Source organism: Ornithorhynchus anatinus, chromosome 1 (genome assembly GCF_004115215.2).
Source record: "Ornithorhynchus anatinus isolate Pmale09 chromosome 1, mOrnAna1.pri.v4, whole genome shotgun sequence".
In the NCBI taxonomy this organism is placed as follows: domain Eukaryota; kingdom Metazoa; phylum Chordata; class Mammalia; order Monotremata; family Ornithorhynchidae; genus Ornithorhynchus; species Ornithorhynchus anatinus.
The window spans coordinates 39,410,845-39,429,490 of record NC_041728.1 but is presented as its reverse complement, the minus strand read 5'-3'; the positions used below and the strand labels follow the sequence as shown (position 1 = coordinate 39,429,490).

The 18,646-nt window shown below is 49.6% G+C and overlaps 1 protein-coding gene across 2 annotated transcripts in view; it reads right to left on the bottom strand.

Annotated features, from left to right (window-relative positions):
• The window catches only part of FLVCR2 (FLVCR heme transporter 2), a 69,240-nt gene that overhangs the window by 15,306 nt on the left and 35,288 nt on the right, over positions 1 to 18,646 (bottom strand). For both annotated transcript variants that reach the window (XM_007666421.4, XM_029073836.2), the window contains exons 4-5: positions 3,834 to 3,901; positions 3,082 to 3,185 (exon numbers count right to left, since the gene is read on the bottom strand). In XM_007666421.4, coding sequence (XP_007664611.3) covers positions 3,082 to 3,185; positions 3,834 to 3,901 — 172 coding nt within the window. The remainder of the gene's footprint in view (positions 1 to 3,081; positions 3,186 to 3,833; positions 3,902 to 18,646) is intronic.

Here is an 18,646-nt window from a genome sequence, read left to right as displayed (position 1 = left end):
GCAAGGGGTTGGTGGCGAGACAGACAAGATCGAGGTACCGAGGGAAGGCTAGCACGTGACTCTTCCCACAGCCTTCATGTCTAATAACTGTGGTGTTTGTTAAGCACTTCCACTGTACCAAGCACTGAGTTAGATGCAGGATAATCAGATTGGACACAGTCCCTATCCCATATGGAGATCAGACTAAGGAAGAGCAAGGATGGTTATTTCATCCCCATTTATAGAGAAGGAAACTGAGGTACAGAGATGGTGAGTGACTTGTCCGAGGTCACTCAGCAGTCAAGTGGCAGAGTGGGGATTAGAACCCAGGTCCTCTGACTCTAAGTCTGTGCTCTTTCTACTAGGCTGCCTCACCTCTCATGCTTTCCTGCTCTGCCCCTTCGCTATCCTGCCCTGAGCACTGCACCCATCCCCTCCTAGTCTTTCCTGGGCATTCGTCACCATGAGCCTGAAAGCAGTGATTTTGGACAGTGCTCTGCAGTTCTTCCCCGAGAGCACTAGAGAAACCCTGGCGGGGATGGCCGGGACCATTTCCGTTAAATGTACAGTTATGCCAGGGAGGCTCAGAAGTTGGCAGTAGGACCAGGGGGAGGGCCAGAGCTGGAGATTCCACTGGGGGCCCGAAGAGAAAAAGCAGCATGTCCCAGTGGAAAGACCCTAGGCCTGGGAGTCACAGGATCTGACTTCTAATCCCAGCTCTGTCGCTTGCCTGCTGCGTGAGTGAATCATTTCACTTCTTTGTACTTCGGTTTCTTCATCTGTAAAATGAAGATTCAATGCCTGTCCTCTCTCAGACTGTGGAAAAGGGCTGTGTCTCAGCTGATTGAATTACATCTACCCAGTGCTTACCACATATCGAGTACTTAATGAATACGTTATTATTATTAGCTCCCAAACAGTCATAAATTGTACACGATAGCAACCTCACTCTCCCTGTGGCTTCTCCAGCTAACCAGGAACTGGGCATATTCTCCTCCTAGTTCAGCTGACTATTGTCCTAAATTCAGGTTTCCTCCCTGAACTGCAGGTTGCTGCAGCTGCAAAGCCTACCTCAGTCTGGGGACAGGAATGAGACAGGAATACCCCTCCCTACTTTGCCAAAACTGTAAAACTCTCCAGTTTTGGGAGCAAGCCCTGGCACGGTGCCACTACCCAGTGTGGGTTGATGCCTCTGCAGCTATCCGTTCCTTTGGTGCATGAGTAATAGTATTTTGCATGTGGCCAAGTCTGTGTGTGTCCTGCCAGCCAAATTCAGATCATAGCCAAATAGGCCAAGGAACGGGACTGGGTCTGTGTTCTGTACAGATCCGAGGACCTTATACCGAGGCTCAGAAAATGCCCGCTATTATGTCTTAGTTCTGTACTGAATTATAATCATCTTACATCCCTGATCCATTGACTAAGAGCAACACAGACACCCATGGATGCCATTCTCTCCCCGCTCTCGCCTCAAGGCAGGTCCTGGCTGCTAGAAACAGTGAATACCTGCCTGGAGCAGACAGTGTACGGGGGTCTTCCCCCCGAATCAAAGCCGACGGCAGCAGCTGCTGGAACTGGCTGCCAGCTCCCTCCTCGAACAACAATGGAGGCCCCTCCCACCTCAAATCCATCAATCAATCATATTTATTGAGCACTTACTGCAGGCAGAGCTCTGTACTAAGTGCTTAACAAAAAAGGGCATACAGAAAAGGCCCGTGACCAGCGGATTCAATCGGCCTTTGAGTAACTAGGACAGGGAGTGGGGCTGGTTGGGCCCGAGGCACACACACAGAAGCTGGCTTGTGAGGCGGAGAACAGGTCTGGCACTGTTTGCCGCCTTCAGACAGCGGGAACTGCCGGAGCCCTCACAAAGCAGCCCCAGGCTGCCGCCTCTGTCCCCAGCTCGGGGAGAGCTGACGTGGAGGAACTATAGGGGCCATAGGCTTGGAAATGAGCCTAGTGGGAGAGAAGCGGCAGAGAGAACTACTCCACTTGGTCCTCTCCCTCGGGGTCTGGACTGTAAGGCTGAGAAGTAGGGAAATTGCTCCAGCTGAGGGCATTTTTCTCTTTCGATCTCCTCCCCTCCTCCCTGACATACAGCTGTTTCCTAGCAACTCCCATATAATAATGTTGGTATTTGTTAAGTGCTTACTATGTGCAGAGCATTGTTCTAAGCGCTGGGAGAGATACAGGGTCATCAGGTTGTCCCACATGAGGCTCACAGTCTTCATCCCAATTTTACAGATGAGGTCACTGAGGCACAGAGAAGTGAAGTGACTTGCCCACAGTCACACAGCTGACAAGTGGCAGAGCTGGGAATCGAACCCATGACCTCTGACTCCCAAGCCCGGGCTCTTTCCACTGAGCACGACTAACCCTTTACTGGCCACATTTTCCCATGCTGGGCTCTACCCATTGCTATTTCACTGATTAGACTGTAAGCCCGTCAAACGGCAGGGACTGTCTCTATCTGTTGCCGACTTGTTCATCCCAAGTGCTTTGTACAGTGCTCTGCACATAGTAAGCGCTCAATAAATACTATTGAATGAATAATAATGACCGTATTTGTTAAGTGCTTACTATGTGTCCACCGCTGGGGTGGATACAAGCAAACTGGGTTGGCTGTCCCATATGAGGCTCACAGTCTTAATCCCCATTTTACAGATGAGATAATTGAAGCACAGAGAAGTTAAGTGTCTTGCCTAGGGCCACAAACAGACAAATGGCAGAGTCGGAATTAGAACGCAGGTCTCTCTGACTCCCAGGCCCTGCTCTGTCCGCTAGGCAATGCTGCTTCTCTAGTGTGTCTTAGTGGGAAAAGCCACAGACCTGGGAGTCAGGGGTCCTAGGTTCTACTTCCCTCTCTGCTACCTGCCTGTTTTGTGACCTTGGGCAAGTCACTTCACTGCTTTGTACCTCTTTTCTCCATCCCTCAGATCTGTGAACATCAGGTGGGACAGGGTCTGTGTCGGACCTGCTTATCTTGTATCTACCCCAGAGCTCAGTATAGCGTTTGGTGAATAGTAAGCATTTAACAAATACCACAATTATTAAAGTCAGAGGAAAACAGATCTCAGCTCTTCCCCAAAGGTAGGGACTTACTTGTAGGTTTTGGTTCTGTCCAGCCAGATGCCCGAGATCAGGGCCCCAGCCATTCCCGAAAGGACGATGGTCAGGCCAATTCTGCCGGCGTTCACTTCTTCACCCTGCACATCAACAGTGGAACATACGGTCTAGCGGGGAGCAGCTATGGTGCCCCTTGGGAGTGGGGGCGGAAAGGGGATGGGGATTTTAGGGAGGTTGGGGGACTGGGAGAAGGTAGACTTCAAAGAGCCAGTGGGCCAGGAAGACGCTCTTTCGGTCTTTTCGATCCTGACCGGAAGCCCTTGGGTCTTACTGAAGACTTGGGATGAGTGAGGTTGGGAGTCCAGCTGAAACAGCGGTGGTGGTCATCACCGTCCCCTTCTCCCTCCCTCCTCCAATGGAGATGGCGCTTTCTGCATGGAAGCTTCTGAGAGCTCGGAGATGGGTTATCCATTCGTCCTCCATTAGAGCTGCAGGGCCAGAGACCCAAACACTCACAAAGGGGAAGAGCCAGCAGAGTGTCACCACTCCTCTTGTCTCTTGTCTTTTGGCAGGTGGAGTTGGAAGGAGAGGGGGAAGGGCCCACTCCAGAGGAGGAGCTCTTTAACCCACTGGGAAGAAGGTGGTGGATATGTGTGTGTGTGTGTGTGTGTGTGTATATGTGTTGAGGGGGGGCGCGCAGGGAGGAGGGAGGGGGTGTTTAGCAGCACATCCTAAGAGAACTCCAGAGCCAAAACAACCACCCTCAACTGCCTGGATACGTCTCTCACCGGGTAATGCAGGATCACCATACGGTTCAGCAAGGTAGATAGGGCATAAAAAGAGCCTGTGTTCAAGCCTGGAGAGAGGGGAGGGGGCACAAACACGACATTAATCCCCAATCAGCAACTGTAATTATCTCCAGCCCCTGCAACAAGAGGAGGGGATGCGAATCAAATTCTTCTCCTCTTCCTCCATTTCCCGCTGCCTCTTTTTCCTCTTCCCTCTGCCTCTTCCCCCTCCTCCCTCCTTTACCCTCTGTCACTTCCTCCTCCTACTCCATGGACTCTGAGCCCTATGGAATCAGCTACATGAAGTCTCCCAGGGAAATGTTCCTAAAAACACTGAGCTCACATTCCCCGGGAGGCCGCACAATTGTCCTTGACTGGTGGTGAGGCCAGCTACAACCTTCTTTCTGCCTTCAGCTAGATCTACCAGCCGTTAAGTTGCTCACCTCAAAGGTCCCCTGAAGCCCACCACCTCCCCCTGCCCAGCCCCATCCCGACCTTCCACCTCCACCCACCTTTGACAGGACATCCCCTCCCGGACCATAAGCCCCTGTCAGTTTCTGTACTAAGCACTTTTGTCCCCTCTGGGCCTCATCTCTCCGTTTTGGCCCGCACTACCACCCACAGCTCAGATTTCCTGTTGTTTTTATTTACCTCTGAACTACTCGTGAAAAATTCATGGGATTCTCATGGTTTTGCTTTCGTTGCCATTTTTTTGTATCCCTGCTTATTTTTTTTCCTCCCTCTCCTCCACCCCCAACCATCATTACTTGTCATTACTCTATTCCTACCTTTTCTCCCTCCCTATGAAACTTTTCTATACAACATTTCTCCCTCCTCCTTTCCCCTCTCTCCCACTTTCCTCTTCAGTTCCTTTCTCCCTCTCTTTTTGTCATCACTCTAGTTCCACAGTCTCTTGGAGCCAGTCTCTCTCACACCCACACACACACACGCACTCAAGCACGCTGATGATGGCCCACTGACTAGGCAAGAAAAAGCCCGACACACTAATAATAATAATGATTGTATTTGTTAGGCACTTACTATGTGTCAAGCACTGTTCTAAGTGCAGGGTAGATACAAGTTAATCAGGTTGGACACAGCCTCCCACATGGGACTCACAGTCTTAATCTCCATTTTACAGATGAGGGAACTGAGACACAGAGAAGTTAAGTGACTTGCTCAAGGTCACACAGCAGACAAGTGGCAGAGCCAGGATTAAAACCCAGATCCTCCTGATTTCCAGACCTATGCTCTATTCATTAAGCCATATAGCATGTAGCACAAAGGTGTAATGTGCAGTTTGGCAAAAGTATGCTGATTTCAACTGATCCTAGGGGGATTTCTCCATGAAAACCACTGGTTGAATGCACCTCCCTCCCCCAAGTTGCTCCAGAGCTGCTGTGTTTCCTTGGGCACTGCATCTTGAAACTAGGGATCAAGAAACGTGGCAGAGGGAGATTGGGTGTGGAAAATTAAATACCAGACATCGAAGTGCCCAGTGCCATATTCATACCATACAGTTAGTCTTATTTATTGAGTGCTTAGTGTATGCAGAGCACCATACTAAGCGCTTGAGAGAATACAATACAACAATAAACTGCCACATTTCCTGCCTACAATGAGTTTACTGTCTAGAGGGGAAGAGAGAAAAGGGAAAGACAGGTTATGCAGGCCGACAGTCCAGCTGTGAAATAGCTGGAAGTGGTGACAGATGACTCCCACTTTAAATTCAATGAAATCAGAGAGAGCAGTTTCAAGAGTGAGAGAAACCTGTCTGTTCAAGATGGTATCAGGAAAAGTAATTGGGCTCTGGAAAGCAGCGATTACTCACTATTGAATAAGTGGCTCTCCAGTTTGTGGTCTTGAGGGCAGGGAGTGTGTCTACTTAACCACAGGGAAAGTGCCTGATAAATACTATTGATTTATGGATTATAGTTTAGGTGGGAGGCAGTTTTCTAGGAATTTCATTCACTCATTCATTCAATCGTAATTATCGAGGGCCTACTGTGTGCAAAGCACTGTCCTGAGCACTTGGGAGAGTACAATACAAAAATGAACTGACACATTTCCTGCCCACAATGAGCTCACATTCTAGAGAATTTGAGTGTAATCTGAGAGTGTGAATGAATGGCCTGCCCTACTGACTCTCTCCAGCTGTTTCTCGGTGTCTCCCCTCCCTCCTCCACTGGGCTCCTTGGGTTTGAGTCTCCCTATTCAGGCTGACAATCTCCTCTAGACACAGCGCCCCATCCTTTTTTTTAGATATAGTGTTGTTTTTATTCTTTTTGCTGTTTCTGTGGGGTATTGTTTTGAAGCTTCTTTATGTGGCTGTAACCCATCCTCTCTCCCCTCCCTTATTTTGAGAGATTGTTAGCCCCTCAAGGAACAAGGACCATGTGATTAGTACAGTACTCTGCACCCAGGAGGCATTCGTTAAATACCTTTACCACGACAACTGCAACTAGTGTTACTTGTTGGCCCCTTCTCTGGCGTTTCTGCAACCCCTGACAGGCCTACGCTCTCAACCCTGGCCCTCCCACCTTCAGGATCAGCGTGCCCTCTCTATGCTACCATCAAAGCCCAACCTACCCAGGTCTCAAACAATTCCACCATCCTGGCCTTCCGTGGTCTGCCCCTTGTAGATCATTCCCTGACTATTTCTTTCCCCTCTGAAGGGCAGAGTCTTTGATTCTGTCTACCTGCAGCTTCGAACTTTCTTTATCACAGCTACTATCAACTCTCCATCCTCAGCCCTACTCTCCCACACCCATGGCCTCCCTCAGCCCTGCTGCTTTCAGTTGTTGTGAGGCAGCCTTCCCTCCACCCCGGTGGGTCCCTCGGTCCCCCCATCATCTCTTGATTCCAGATACTACAGGGGAGGGTGAGAGAGAAGACACAGGGGAACTGGCAGGGACTGGCACCTCCTTCGAAGTGCAGAGTAGCCCCTGGGCAGAATTCCAGATTCCCCTCTGTTCAGAAGAATGTGAATTGCCAGGCTTCCCTGCCTGTCTTACTCCATCTCTTCCAACACACTCACAACTCAGTGTGGTTTGCCAAGACTTTTTTTGTTTGTTTTAAATGGTATTTGTTAAGTGTTCACTATGTGTCAGGCACTATTTTAAGTGCTGGGGTAGATGCTGATTGATCAGGTTGGACACAGTCCCTGTTCCACATCAGGCTCACAGTCTTAATCCCCATTTTACAGATGAGGTAACTAAGGCACAGAGAAGTTAAGTGATTGGCCCAAGGTCACATGGCAAACAAGTGGTCAGAATTAGAACACAGGTCCTTCTGATTTAATCATTTGATTTCTTGACTGCTTTATCTCCTCCCAGCAGGCTGCACAAATAAAGCATGCAACTGCCCACTCATTACAGATCCCTTCACATGTATATTCCTGAGCCAGATCATAGTGGATCATAGCCTAGTGGATTCATTCATTCTTTCAATCGTATTTATAAAGCACTTATTGAGTGCAGAGCACTGTACTAAGCACTTGGAAAAGTACAACACAACAATAAATAGTGACATTCCCTGGCCACAACTAGTACGGGCCTGGGAGTCAGAGGACATGAGTTCTAATCCCAGCTTCGTCACTTACCTGCCATGTGACCTTGGGCAAATCACTTAACCAATCTAGGCCTCAGCTACTTCATCTGCAAAATGGGGATTCAATACCTGTTGTGAACCTATATGGGACTTGATTATCCTGAATTTACCTCAAGGCTTAGTACAATGCTTGGCACATAGCAAATGCTTAACAAATGCCACAGTTAATTAACTGTGACCATCCCATCGGATGGGGCCAAGATTCAAAGCATATACTCTCATCACAACATATTAAGTGGCAAGAACCCTTTTAAATCATAGTAGTACTCACGGTATGTATTAAGAGTTTAATGTGTGCAGAGAACTGGACTAAGTGCTGGGAAAAATGGACAGGTGAAAACTTGCATTGCCCCTGCCTCTCACGGGGCTCCAAATCTATGTTCATTCAATGATATTCACTGAGGTGTCAACCGTGTGTAGAATACTGCATTAAATGCTTGGGAAACTACAGTACAAAAGAGTTGGTAGGCACAATCTCTGCCCACAAAGAACTTACAGTCAACAGAAGGAGACAGGCATTAAAATTAATTACAGAAAGAAGAAAATAGTAGAGTAGTAGGATACATACATAAATGCTGAGGGACTATGGGGGAGTATCAAAGTGCGCAAGGGGAACACAGCCAAGTGATAGGCTACACAGAGGGGAGGGTGGGTGGGGGAAATGAGGGCTTGGTCCAGGAAGACCCCTTGGAGAAGTTATGATTTTAGGAGGGTTTTAAAAGAGTGGTGGACTGTCGGATATGAAGGGGGAGGAAGTTCCAGGCTAGAGGCAGACGTGGGTGAGTGGTTGGCATTGGAAAGGCAAGATCAAAGCACAGAGAATAGGTTGGCGTTAGAGAAGTGAAGTGTACAGATTGGGTTGTAGTAGGAGATCGGTGAAGTAAGGAAGTCAGTAGAAATGAGTTTCTGTTTGAGGTGGAGCTGGCTGGGTGACAGTTGGAGGTTTTTAAGGAGTCGGGGTGATATGAACTGAACGGCTTTTCAGAATAATGTTCTGAAACATTATTCAGTAGAGTGAAGTAAAGATAGGAGTGGTGAGAGACAGGAGGCAGCAAAGTCAGTGAGAAGGCTGATAAATCACTTAAGGCAGGCCCTTTCCTCTCCAACCAAAAGTTAATTCAATCACTTATCCTATCCCACCTCGATTACTGTATCAGTCTCCTTGCTGACCTCCCAGCCTCCTGTCTCTCCCCATTCTAGTCCATACTTAACCCTGCTGCCTGGATCATTTTTCTACAAAAACGATCAGGCCACATTTCTCCACTCCTCAAGAACCTCCAGTGGTTACCTATCCACCTCCGCAACAAGCAGAAACCTCTCACCATTGGCTTTAAAACATTCAATCACCTTGCCCCCTCCTACCTCACCTCACTACTCTCCTACTACAGTCCAAGCCCACATACTTCTATCCTCTAATGCCAACCTTCTCCCTATACCTCCATCTCACCTGCCTCGCTACCGACCTCTCGTCCACGTCCTGCCTCTGGCCTGGAACACCCTCCCTCCTCATAGCCAACAGACAATTACTTACTTTTCCCCAGTTCAAGGCCTAATGTGGGCAGGGAATGTGTCTCTTAATATTGTTATGTTGTATTCGTTCATTTATTCAGTCCTATTTATTGAGCTCTTACTCTGTGTAGAGCACTGTACTAAGCACTTGGAAAATGCAATACAGCAATAGAGACAATCCCTCCCACGATGGGCTTATAGTCTAGAGGTGGGGGGACTCCCCAAAGTGTACTCTCCCAAGTGCTTAGTAAAGTGCTCTGCACAAAGTAAACACTCAATAAATAAGACTGACTAAGACCCCAACCCTTCCGTTCATTCAGTCACTAGGGGGCTGGGGAAAGAAGGGTGTGGGTTCACTGGGCTGGTTTGGAAAACATTAACTGGAAATCGTTATGGGGACCAGCGCTGATTAAGCTTCCCTTGGTGTGAAAACCAGAGGAGGGGTGGGAGTTGGGGTAGGATTAGGGAAGGGGTATGTTCATCTGTGATTCACAAGTCTCCTTACAGTCTCTGAGAAAATCCTGTCATAGCCAAACTTCAGCTAAATTCATCCCCAACTTCTACAGAAACTACCTAGATCAGTCCTCCTGGGCCATGGCCCTCCCATATTTTCCCAGGGGCCAGTGATATCACAGATGCCCTTGCTATCCAGAGAGGCCAAGGAGGGGACTGACTCTGGCTCGGGGACCCATGGGCTATCACTGCTCTGAACCCAACAGAGCCAGCCCCATGACCAGCCAGCATGGTGGGGAGAGAGAGAAGTTTGCATCTCTCTTTCATCTTGCTCCCCATCTCCTAGCCCAGGGCTGAGAGTTCAGTGCCCTAGGGAGGAGGACAGCTTTCAGACTGGCCTGGGTTTATACCCCACAACCCGGGCAGGCAGAAGACCACCCTTATAAACCAGGTAAATGGAAAGCAAGCCCCCTCAACATGGTTTTTTCCCCCACTACGTTCAGCCTTAAGCTCACCGTGGGCAGGGAATGTGTCTACAACTCTGTCGTATTGTGCTCTGTCAATCGCTTAGTAAAGTACTTTGCACAGTAAGTGCTCAATAACATCCAGTGATTGACTGAGTCTCATTCCCTTCTTACCTCTCCTCTTCAAAGATTAAAAAGGCCAGGGAGAAGGATGGCAGCTAGGACCAAGGAGAAAAAGAACAGATACAACAGGGAAGCAGTTGGGCCTGAAGAGGACCGAGCCCTCTCCCATCCCCACTTAAGAGGCTGCCCTTCCCACAGGAAGAGATGATTCCAGGGAGATCCAAACAGTCCTCAGGCTTGAAGAGAAGAGTCTTGAGAGAAGAGGGGATGGGCCTCTCCTAAAGGAGGGAGCTGATTCTCCTTCATCCTCCACCCCTGGCTGGCTCATCAGGTTCTCCTCTGTTCTCCTGATTTCTACCCTGACCTCTGATCCTAACACTTGCTTCTTCCTCCTCAGGAATGTGCCTGGGTCCTCAAGGTCATTAACTGTCCCTGAAACCTAGAGCAAAGGGCGGCATCTCATCCTCAGCATCTATTGTATAACTCGGCCAGGATGTGGGCTAGTTAATCAGAAAATGTTCCAGCTGCTGTATCCCGAAGGAAGGCAGAAGAAGGGAAGAAGGGCAGGAGTGCCAGCCTGGTCCTGCTTCAGGGGAAAATCTGGCTCCCCATGATTGCTTCCCGCATCGGCTCCCTGTTCCCGCTCTTTCCTGCAGCCCCTAGTCATCACCACCCCTCCCAATTCACAAGGCTTTATGCCAGTGTGTGAGGAAAAAATTAGTTCTCTCTTTACAGAATGAAGTAGGCGGGAGAGTAATTCAGGGGAATTTTAAGTGACCTGCTCTGGGGGAATAAAGAAAAGAAGAGATAGACAGAAGGGATTAACCTTGCCAAACAAGCATACACTCATTCGTTTACATAATTACCAAGGGGGCGGGAGGAGGAGGTGAGAATGTGGCAACAAAGCAGATTTGGGAGTCATTGAGACTGGGAGGGGTGGGGGTAAGGGAGGAGGAACAGGGGAGTGACACTGTGGCAAAAAAGTAGGTGTTGGGAATTAATTCTTTAAAACTGTCGCACGATAGGGGGTCGGTCAGTTGGCTAATTGAATTTATTGAAGATTTATAGTACCCAGAATTTGGGAGAGGGCAATATAACATATACATTCGCTGCTAACAAGGGAGTTTACAGTCTCTGAGTCAAGTCAGCGAGGGTCAATTCACTGAGTACCTGTTCTATGCAGCACTTGGAAGAATGCAAATGAAGTAAGAGCCACTGCCTCAATAACTCTCTTACCTTGCTCTTCCTTCTTCCTTTATTGCTGGACTTAATTTTAATATAACCGACGCAATCGCCCTACCTCCCCATTAAGTTTCCTCCCTTCTTGCCCTCCTAATGCCACTTCCAATTTATCGTCCTGGGTTAGAAGTCTGTCCTCTTCCCTGCTCAGGAACTTTACATAATAATAATACTCATGGCATTTAAGTACTTTCTATGTGTCAAACCCTGTTCTAAGTGCTGGGGTAGATACAAGCTAATCAAGTTGAACAGAGTTTCTGTCCTGTTGTCCCCAAGAACCGACTGACTGGCAGCAGGCCTATGGAGCAGAACTGAGAGATAATAATAATAATAATGTTGGTATTTGTTAAGCGTTTACTATGTGCCGAGCACTGTTCTAAGCGCTGGGGTAGACACAGGGGAATCAGGTTGTCCCACGTGGGGCTCACAGTCTTAATCCCCATTTTACAGATGAGGTGACTGAGGCACAGAGAAGTTAAGTGACTTGCCCAAAGTCACACAGCTGACAAGTGGCCGAGCCGGGATTCGAACCCATGAACTCTGACTCCAAAGCCCGTGCTCGTTCCACTGAGCCACGCTACTCCATTTTAGTGAATCCAGGACTTCCTTTCATTTTATGATCCCTTCCAGTTTGTTTTATGATCCCCTCCAGTTTGTTTTATGATTCTCTCCAGTTTGTTTTATGATCCCCTCCAGTTTGAGAAATTGTCAACCCCCAGATAAGAAAGATAACCACAACATTCTTTCAACTCCAATGTCAAGAATCCATCATGTTGTTAACCTTGACTGCAGCTGCTAATTATCAACTGGACATCTGCTTATCTCTGGAAAATAGGAACTGAACCCAGGAACTGATGGTGAACTCCCCATTCCTCCCTTCCTCACTAACTGGCTGTATGCTTCAATAAAGACAATGTTCTGAGGGTGGCTCGGTGCTATACGCCACTCGTATCCCACCGGGATGAACGGATGTTTAGCCACTTTCTTTCTTTCTGCGCTATCCCGACTCCTGTCTCTGAGTCTTTCGATCTATATCACCACTTGGGGTAATCGAACCCTATGATCAGAACTGCCGGTCTTCACTCTGACACTTTCAGATTGTTTTTCGAGGACATGTCCCACATGGGGCTTAAAGTCTTAATTGCCACTTTACAGAGGAGGCAACTGAGGCCCAAAGGAATTGAATGATTTGCCCAAAGTCACACAGCAAACAAGTGACAGAGTCAGGATTAGAACCTAGGACCTTCAAAAGCCCAGGCTTTTGGTCTATCCACAAGGCTATGTTGCTCTCCCCCCCCAGATGGCTCCCTAGTCTACTGATTCCCATCAGTAATTCCCTCTCCCTCTCTGAAATCTTGCGTTTCCTCTTGCCTCTAGTACATCTTTAAATGGATGTCCCACTGGCACCCCAAGCTCAAAACATCCAAATCTGAACTCTTTATAGTCTATCTCAAATTCTCTCCCCCCGTCCATCTCAGATACCAACACCCCTATCCTCCCTGGCTCTGAAGCCCTTGACATTATCCTTGATTCCTCCTTTTCTTTCAAACCCCATATTCAATCTGTTTCCTAATCCTGTTGGCTTTTCTTACCCAATTTTTCCAGAATCTGCCCCTTCCTCTCCATCCACATGGCCATCAAACTGGCTCAGCACTTGTCTGTCATATCTCAGTTTAATTACTGCATCAGTTCTTCTTCCATTCTTTCCACTTTCCAGTCCATACTTCCCTCCACTGCCTGGATCATTTTTCTTAAACTTTGGTCTTCTCATATCTCCCCACCACTCAAAAACTTCCAATGATTACTCATTCCTCTCCACACTACTCACTTGCCTTCATATCAAGCAGAAACTTCTGACCACTGTTTTTTAAGTCACTAATCACCTAGCACTCTCTTTTCTACTTAGCTTCTTCCACTGTCCCACTAGACCCCAGCTTGTGCTCTTCATTTCTCTCAAGCTAGTCTACCGACTGTGCCTTGTCCTCATCAGTCTTGCTGTCAACCACTTACTTACACCCTCCTCCTGGTCTGGAACCTCCTCCTATTTCAAATGCAATGGATCAGAGCCCTCCCCATCATCAATCAATCAGGTGCATTTATTGATGTGCAGAGCACTGTAATAACCACATGGCAGAGTACAATACAACAGAATTAGCAGACGTGTTTCCTGCCCATAGTGAACCTACAGCCTGAAACGTTTCTGAAATCACAGGCCTTCCAAGAAATTTTCCCAGTTAATCTCTCATCTTCCAGGTTTTATACATCTTCCCAACTACCATTTCAGTGTTACCCAGGCACTGTAGTTCTCACAACCGCCCTTAGCCCGGGTTTTTTTTTTCTTTTTTCTTCTCCCCTTCCAGGCTCAGGAGCCAGCTAGAACTCGGGAGGAGGCTCTTTCCCTGGAAGCCACACTCCCTATAGCCACCCACCTTTGACACCACAGCTCTTTGGAGTTCCATCCTCAAGCCCACCCCTATCATCAAAATGAAAAGTTGGCACCGCTGAAGCCAAAACAGCTCTGTCCCAGAGTCATAACATTCAAGTTCCGGTTCCTTGTGTTGGAACTAGGCCCTCAGATAAGGGCTTCGGTGCCCTGACTAAGCCTTCAGGAATTCATGGCTATTGAATTACAGATCACAATGCTTGTGCTCAGTGGGAATCAGAACTCTATTAGCAAGGTTTCTCTGGAAATGATGCTGGCACCAATTCAAGTGGGGCAATCCAATTAGGTTGAGAACCCCAGCTGGACAGTGGGCATTTCTGACACAAAACTACTTACAAAGAGTAGCAGAAAGCCTGGGTGACCTCAGGGACACAGTCAACTCAGTAGGCTTTGTATTGTACTCTCCTGATCTCTAAGTACATGGCTCTGCTTGGACAGCTGGTCCCTATTCACGGCTGAACCTTTCTCCTCCAGTCATCGCCGCCACGTCGACTCGGGACCTCCGCTTCCTCGGAGCCAGCGCTATCAGTCCCCAGTGACATGCCCCCGAGCTTATAGTCAGCTCTCCAACCTGGACTTCTGCGCCCCCGCTCAGGGACTCCGATACTGAGGATCCCCCCAGCCCCCCACGCCACCGCAGACCCCACAGCCACCAGATCCACGAATAGCTCCCAGACTCCCCACAACTTTCCCTGACCCTCGTAGCCCATTCTGGTAGCAAACCCGAGCCGCAGAACTCTATTCTCCCCAGCACCCCCCCCCCACCAGAGTCGTGGGACATTGTGCTCCACTGCTCGGACCTCGGGACATTGTGCTCCCCTGCTCCTCCCACCCCAGGCCTTGGGACACTGTGCTCCCCAACTGCCCTCCCCCCACTCTACCTGGAAGTGGCCATCCTTTGGGAAGCCCTCATTCCCTCCTCCCTCATGAGGTGATTGATTTCCCCCCACCTTTTCCCTCCCCCATCCCCGGGCAACAATGTCCTTGTTCTCACTGTGTTACCTTACCTTAGCCTCCACCTACGCCTGCAACCCACATCCCTCCATATCCTCAGGGCTCCCTCCACTGCCTCAGATACATTTGGACCATGAGCCCCAGGACTCTCCTTGCCTCTAGCCTTTTGACTTTGATTTTGATCAGGTCGACCCTTAGTCAAGTCAGCACCCGACCCTGGTCATCACTCGGTTATTAATAATATTTTATTGTATCATGTTACTGTATTACCGCTTTCGCATGTTATTGCTAATTGTTGTCAGTGCTGCCACCTTCCTCTCTGGCCTCACCATGTCCTTCCACCGCCCCCCTCCCATCTGCCCCTCCCAATCCTCTCCTTCCTCTTCCCCTCTCTCGCCCAGCTCTTTCCCGCTCTCTCCTCTGCCTCCTCCCTTCCTCCCCTCCCCCGCCCTAGAACCCCACTTTACCAGGGCCACCCCTCTTCCCCCTCCCCCTATGCTCCTCCTCACCAAACCCCCTCCTCCCACCCTCTCCCCTTCCCTCTTCCCCACCCATGCCCCATCCCAGTCCTCCTGTCCCACTGCCACCCCTCTTCCCCCTCTCCCCATCCAGGGCCCCGCCACCTCGTTCCCATCCAAACCCTCCCCTCCCCCCACTCCCCCACCCCGCCTGCACCCACAGCTACTTTCAAGTGTGGCCTCTGGAATCCCCGCTCCATTACAGCTAAACTACCTTTCACCCTTGACCTTTTCCTTTCCCGCTCTCTCCTCCTAGCCCTTACGGAGAGCTGGCTCACTCCTGAAGACACGGTCTCGGCCGCTGCTCTCTCCAGCTGGAGGCCTCTTCTTCTCCCACTCCCCCAGACTCACCGGAAAGGGAGGAGGCGTCGGCTTCCTCCTCTCACCCCGATGCCGCTTCCGCACTATCCCTCCTCCTCCTTCCCTCTCCTTCCCCTCCTTCGAAGCCCATATCATTCGCCTCTACCACCCCCTCCAGATACTTGTAGCCGTCATCTACCGCCCTCCTGGTCCCACCACCGACTTCTTCAACGATCTTGATCCCTTTCTCACCTTCCTTCTCTCCTCTCTGCCCACTCTGATCCTCGGAGACTTCAACATCCACATGGATGTACCCGGTGACTGCTCTGCCACCCGTTTGCTATCGCTCCTCGACTCTGCCAACCTCCTGTTCCACCATACCTCGCCCACTCACCAACTTGGTCACATCCTCGAACTCGTCATCTCCTACCGCTGCACTATCTCCTCCCTCACCAACTCTGAAATCCCTCTCTCAGACCATAACCTTCTCACCTGCCTCCTCTCTCACACTCTCTCCCCCTGCAAATCTGTACTACTCCCCCACAGAGACCTCCACTCTCTTGATCCCATCCATCTCTCCAAACGCATCTCTTCCCACCTTGCCCCCCGTCCTCTCTTTCCACTCTCGATGATAAGGTTACCGCTCTCAATTCCACCCTCTCTACTCATCTCAACTCACTCTCCCCCCTTTCCCTCCGCCGCTCTCACTCCACTAACCCACAGCCCTGGGTCACCGCCTCTGTCAGCCTCCTACGCTCTTACGCTCGAGCTACCGAGCCCTGCTGGCGAAGGTCCAAGCACCAAGCCAACCTTATCCATTGCAAATTTAACCTTTATTTTTTATTTACATTTTTATTTAAATTTAAATTTATCCTAAATTTATCCTTCACCAGGCAAAACTACTTTTCTTTCCTCATTGACTCCCATGCCCGTCACCCCCACCAATTGTTCTGGACCTTTAATTCTCTCCTTAGGCCCCCTGTTCCTCCCCCCCCCCATCCCTCACCCCCAACGATCTGGCCACCTACTTCATCACGAAAATTAACACAGTCAGGTCTGAGCTCCCCAAAGTCACCCCTCCCCCTTCTCCTTCCCTCCCGCTCCCAACCCTCTCCCCTACTTTCCCTTCCTTCCCTGCAGTATCCTCAGAGGAGATCTCCTCCCTCCTCGCAAGTGCCACCCCCTCCACCTGTGCTTCGGACCCCATTCCCGCTCACCTTATAAAAACTATCGCCCCTTCCCTCCTCCCCTCCTTAACTTCTATCTTTAACCGCTCACTCTCCAATGGCTTCTTCCCCTCTGCCTTCAAACATGCCCATGTCTCCCCCATCCTAAAAAAAACCCTCTTTCGACCCCACTTCCCCTTCTAGGGATCATCCTATCTTCCTTCTACCTTTCCTTTCTAAACTCCTAGAACAAGTCATCTACACTCGCTGTCTTGAATTCCTCAACTCCAACTCTTTCCTGGACCCCCTCCAATCCAGCTTCTGTCCCCTCCACTCCACCGAGACTGCTCTCTCTAAGGTCACCCATGACCTTCTTCTTGCCAAATCTAATGGCTCCTACTCTATCCTAATCCTCCTTGACCTCTCAGCTGCCTTTGACACTGTCGACCATCCCCTTCTTCTCCACACCTTATCTCACCTTGGCTTCATGGACTTTGTCCTCTCCTGGTTCTCCTCTTATCTTTCTGGTTGTTCATTCTCGGTCTCCTTCACGGGCTCCTCCTCCCTCTCCCATCCTCTAACTGTACAGGTTCCTCAAGGGTCAGTTCTTGGCCCTCTTCTGTTCTCCATCTACAATCACTCCCTGGTGAACTCATTCGCTCCCACGGCTTCAACTATCATCTCTATGCAGATGACACACAGATCTACATCTCCGCCCCGTCCTCTCCCCCTCCCTTCAGGCTCGTATTTCCTCCTGCCTCCAGGATGTCTCTACCTGGATGTTTGCCCACCACCTAAAACTCAACATATCCAAAACTGAGCTCCTTATCTTCCCTCTCGAGCCCTGTCCTCTTCCTGACTTCCTTATCACTGTGGATGGTACGACCATCCTTCCCCTCCCTCAAGCCCACATCCTTCGTGTTATCCTTTACTCAGGTCTCTTATTCGCCCCATACATCCATTCCGTCACCAAGACCTGCTGGTCTCACCTTTGTAATATCGCCAAGATCCGCCCTTTCCTCTCCACCCAAGCGGCTATCTTACTGGTACAAGCTCCCATAATATCCTGGCTGGATTATTGTGTCAGCCTTCTCTCTGATCTCCCTTCCTCCTGTCTCTCCCCACTCCAGTCTATTCTTCACTCCACTGCCGGGCTCATCTTCCTGAGGAAATGCTCTGGGCATGTCACTCCCCTTCTTAAAAACCTCCAGTGGTTGCCTATCAACCTCCGCATGAAACAAAACCTTCTCACTCTTGGCTTCAAGGCTGTCCATCACCTTGCCCCCTCCTCCCTCACCTCCCTTCTCTCTTTCTACTGCCCACCCCATACACTTCGCTCCTCTGCCGCTAACCTCCTCACTGTCCCCCGTTCACGTCTATCCCGCCGTCGACCTCTGGCCCACGTCCTCCCGCTGCCCTGGAATGCCCTCCCTCCTCACTTCTGCCAAACTAACCCTCTTCCCTTCTTCAAAGCCCTACTGAGAGCTCACCTCCGCCAAGAGGCCTTCCCAGACTGAACTTCCCCCTTTCCCTCTGCTCCCTCTGCTGCCTCTCTGCCCCTCCCCCCCCACCTCCCCTCAGCTAAGCCCCCTTTCCTATTTTTATTACCCTATTTATTTTGTTAATGAGATGTACATCCCCTTGATTCTATTTATTGCTATTGTTTTTGTCTGTCTTTCTCCCCCGATTAGACTATAAGCCCGTCATTGGGCAGGGATCGTCTCTGTTGCTGAATTGTACATTCCAAACATTTAGTACAGTGCTCTGCACATAGTAAGCGCTCAATAAATACTATTGAATGAATGAATGAATAAACATTCAAAAAATACCACTGGTTAATTGATTGAATGATAGGTTCATAAATAGCTTTCTAACTCAACAGGCACCCCTTGCTGTCACCCAGCTCATTAAGCCTCTCCTTGCTGGTTCACAGCCTGATCAAAAGCCATGAGGAGAATGTGGGGAATGGAATGGAAGCTAACAAGAAGGACCACTCACCCACATCCTCCTTCTGGCCTGGAACACCCTCCCTCCT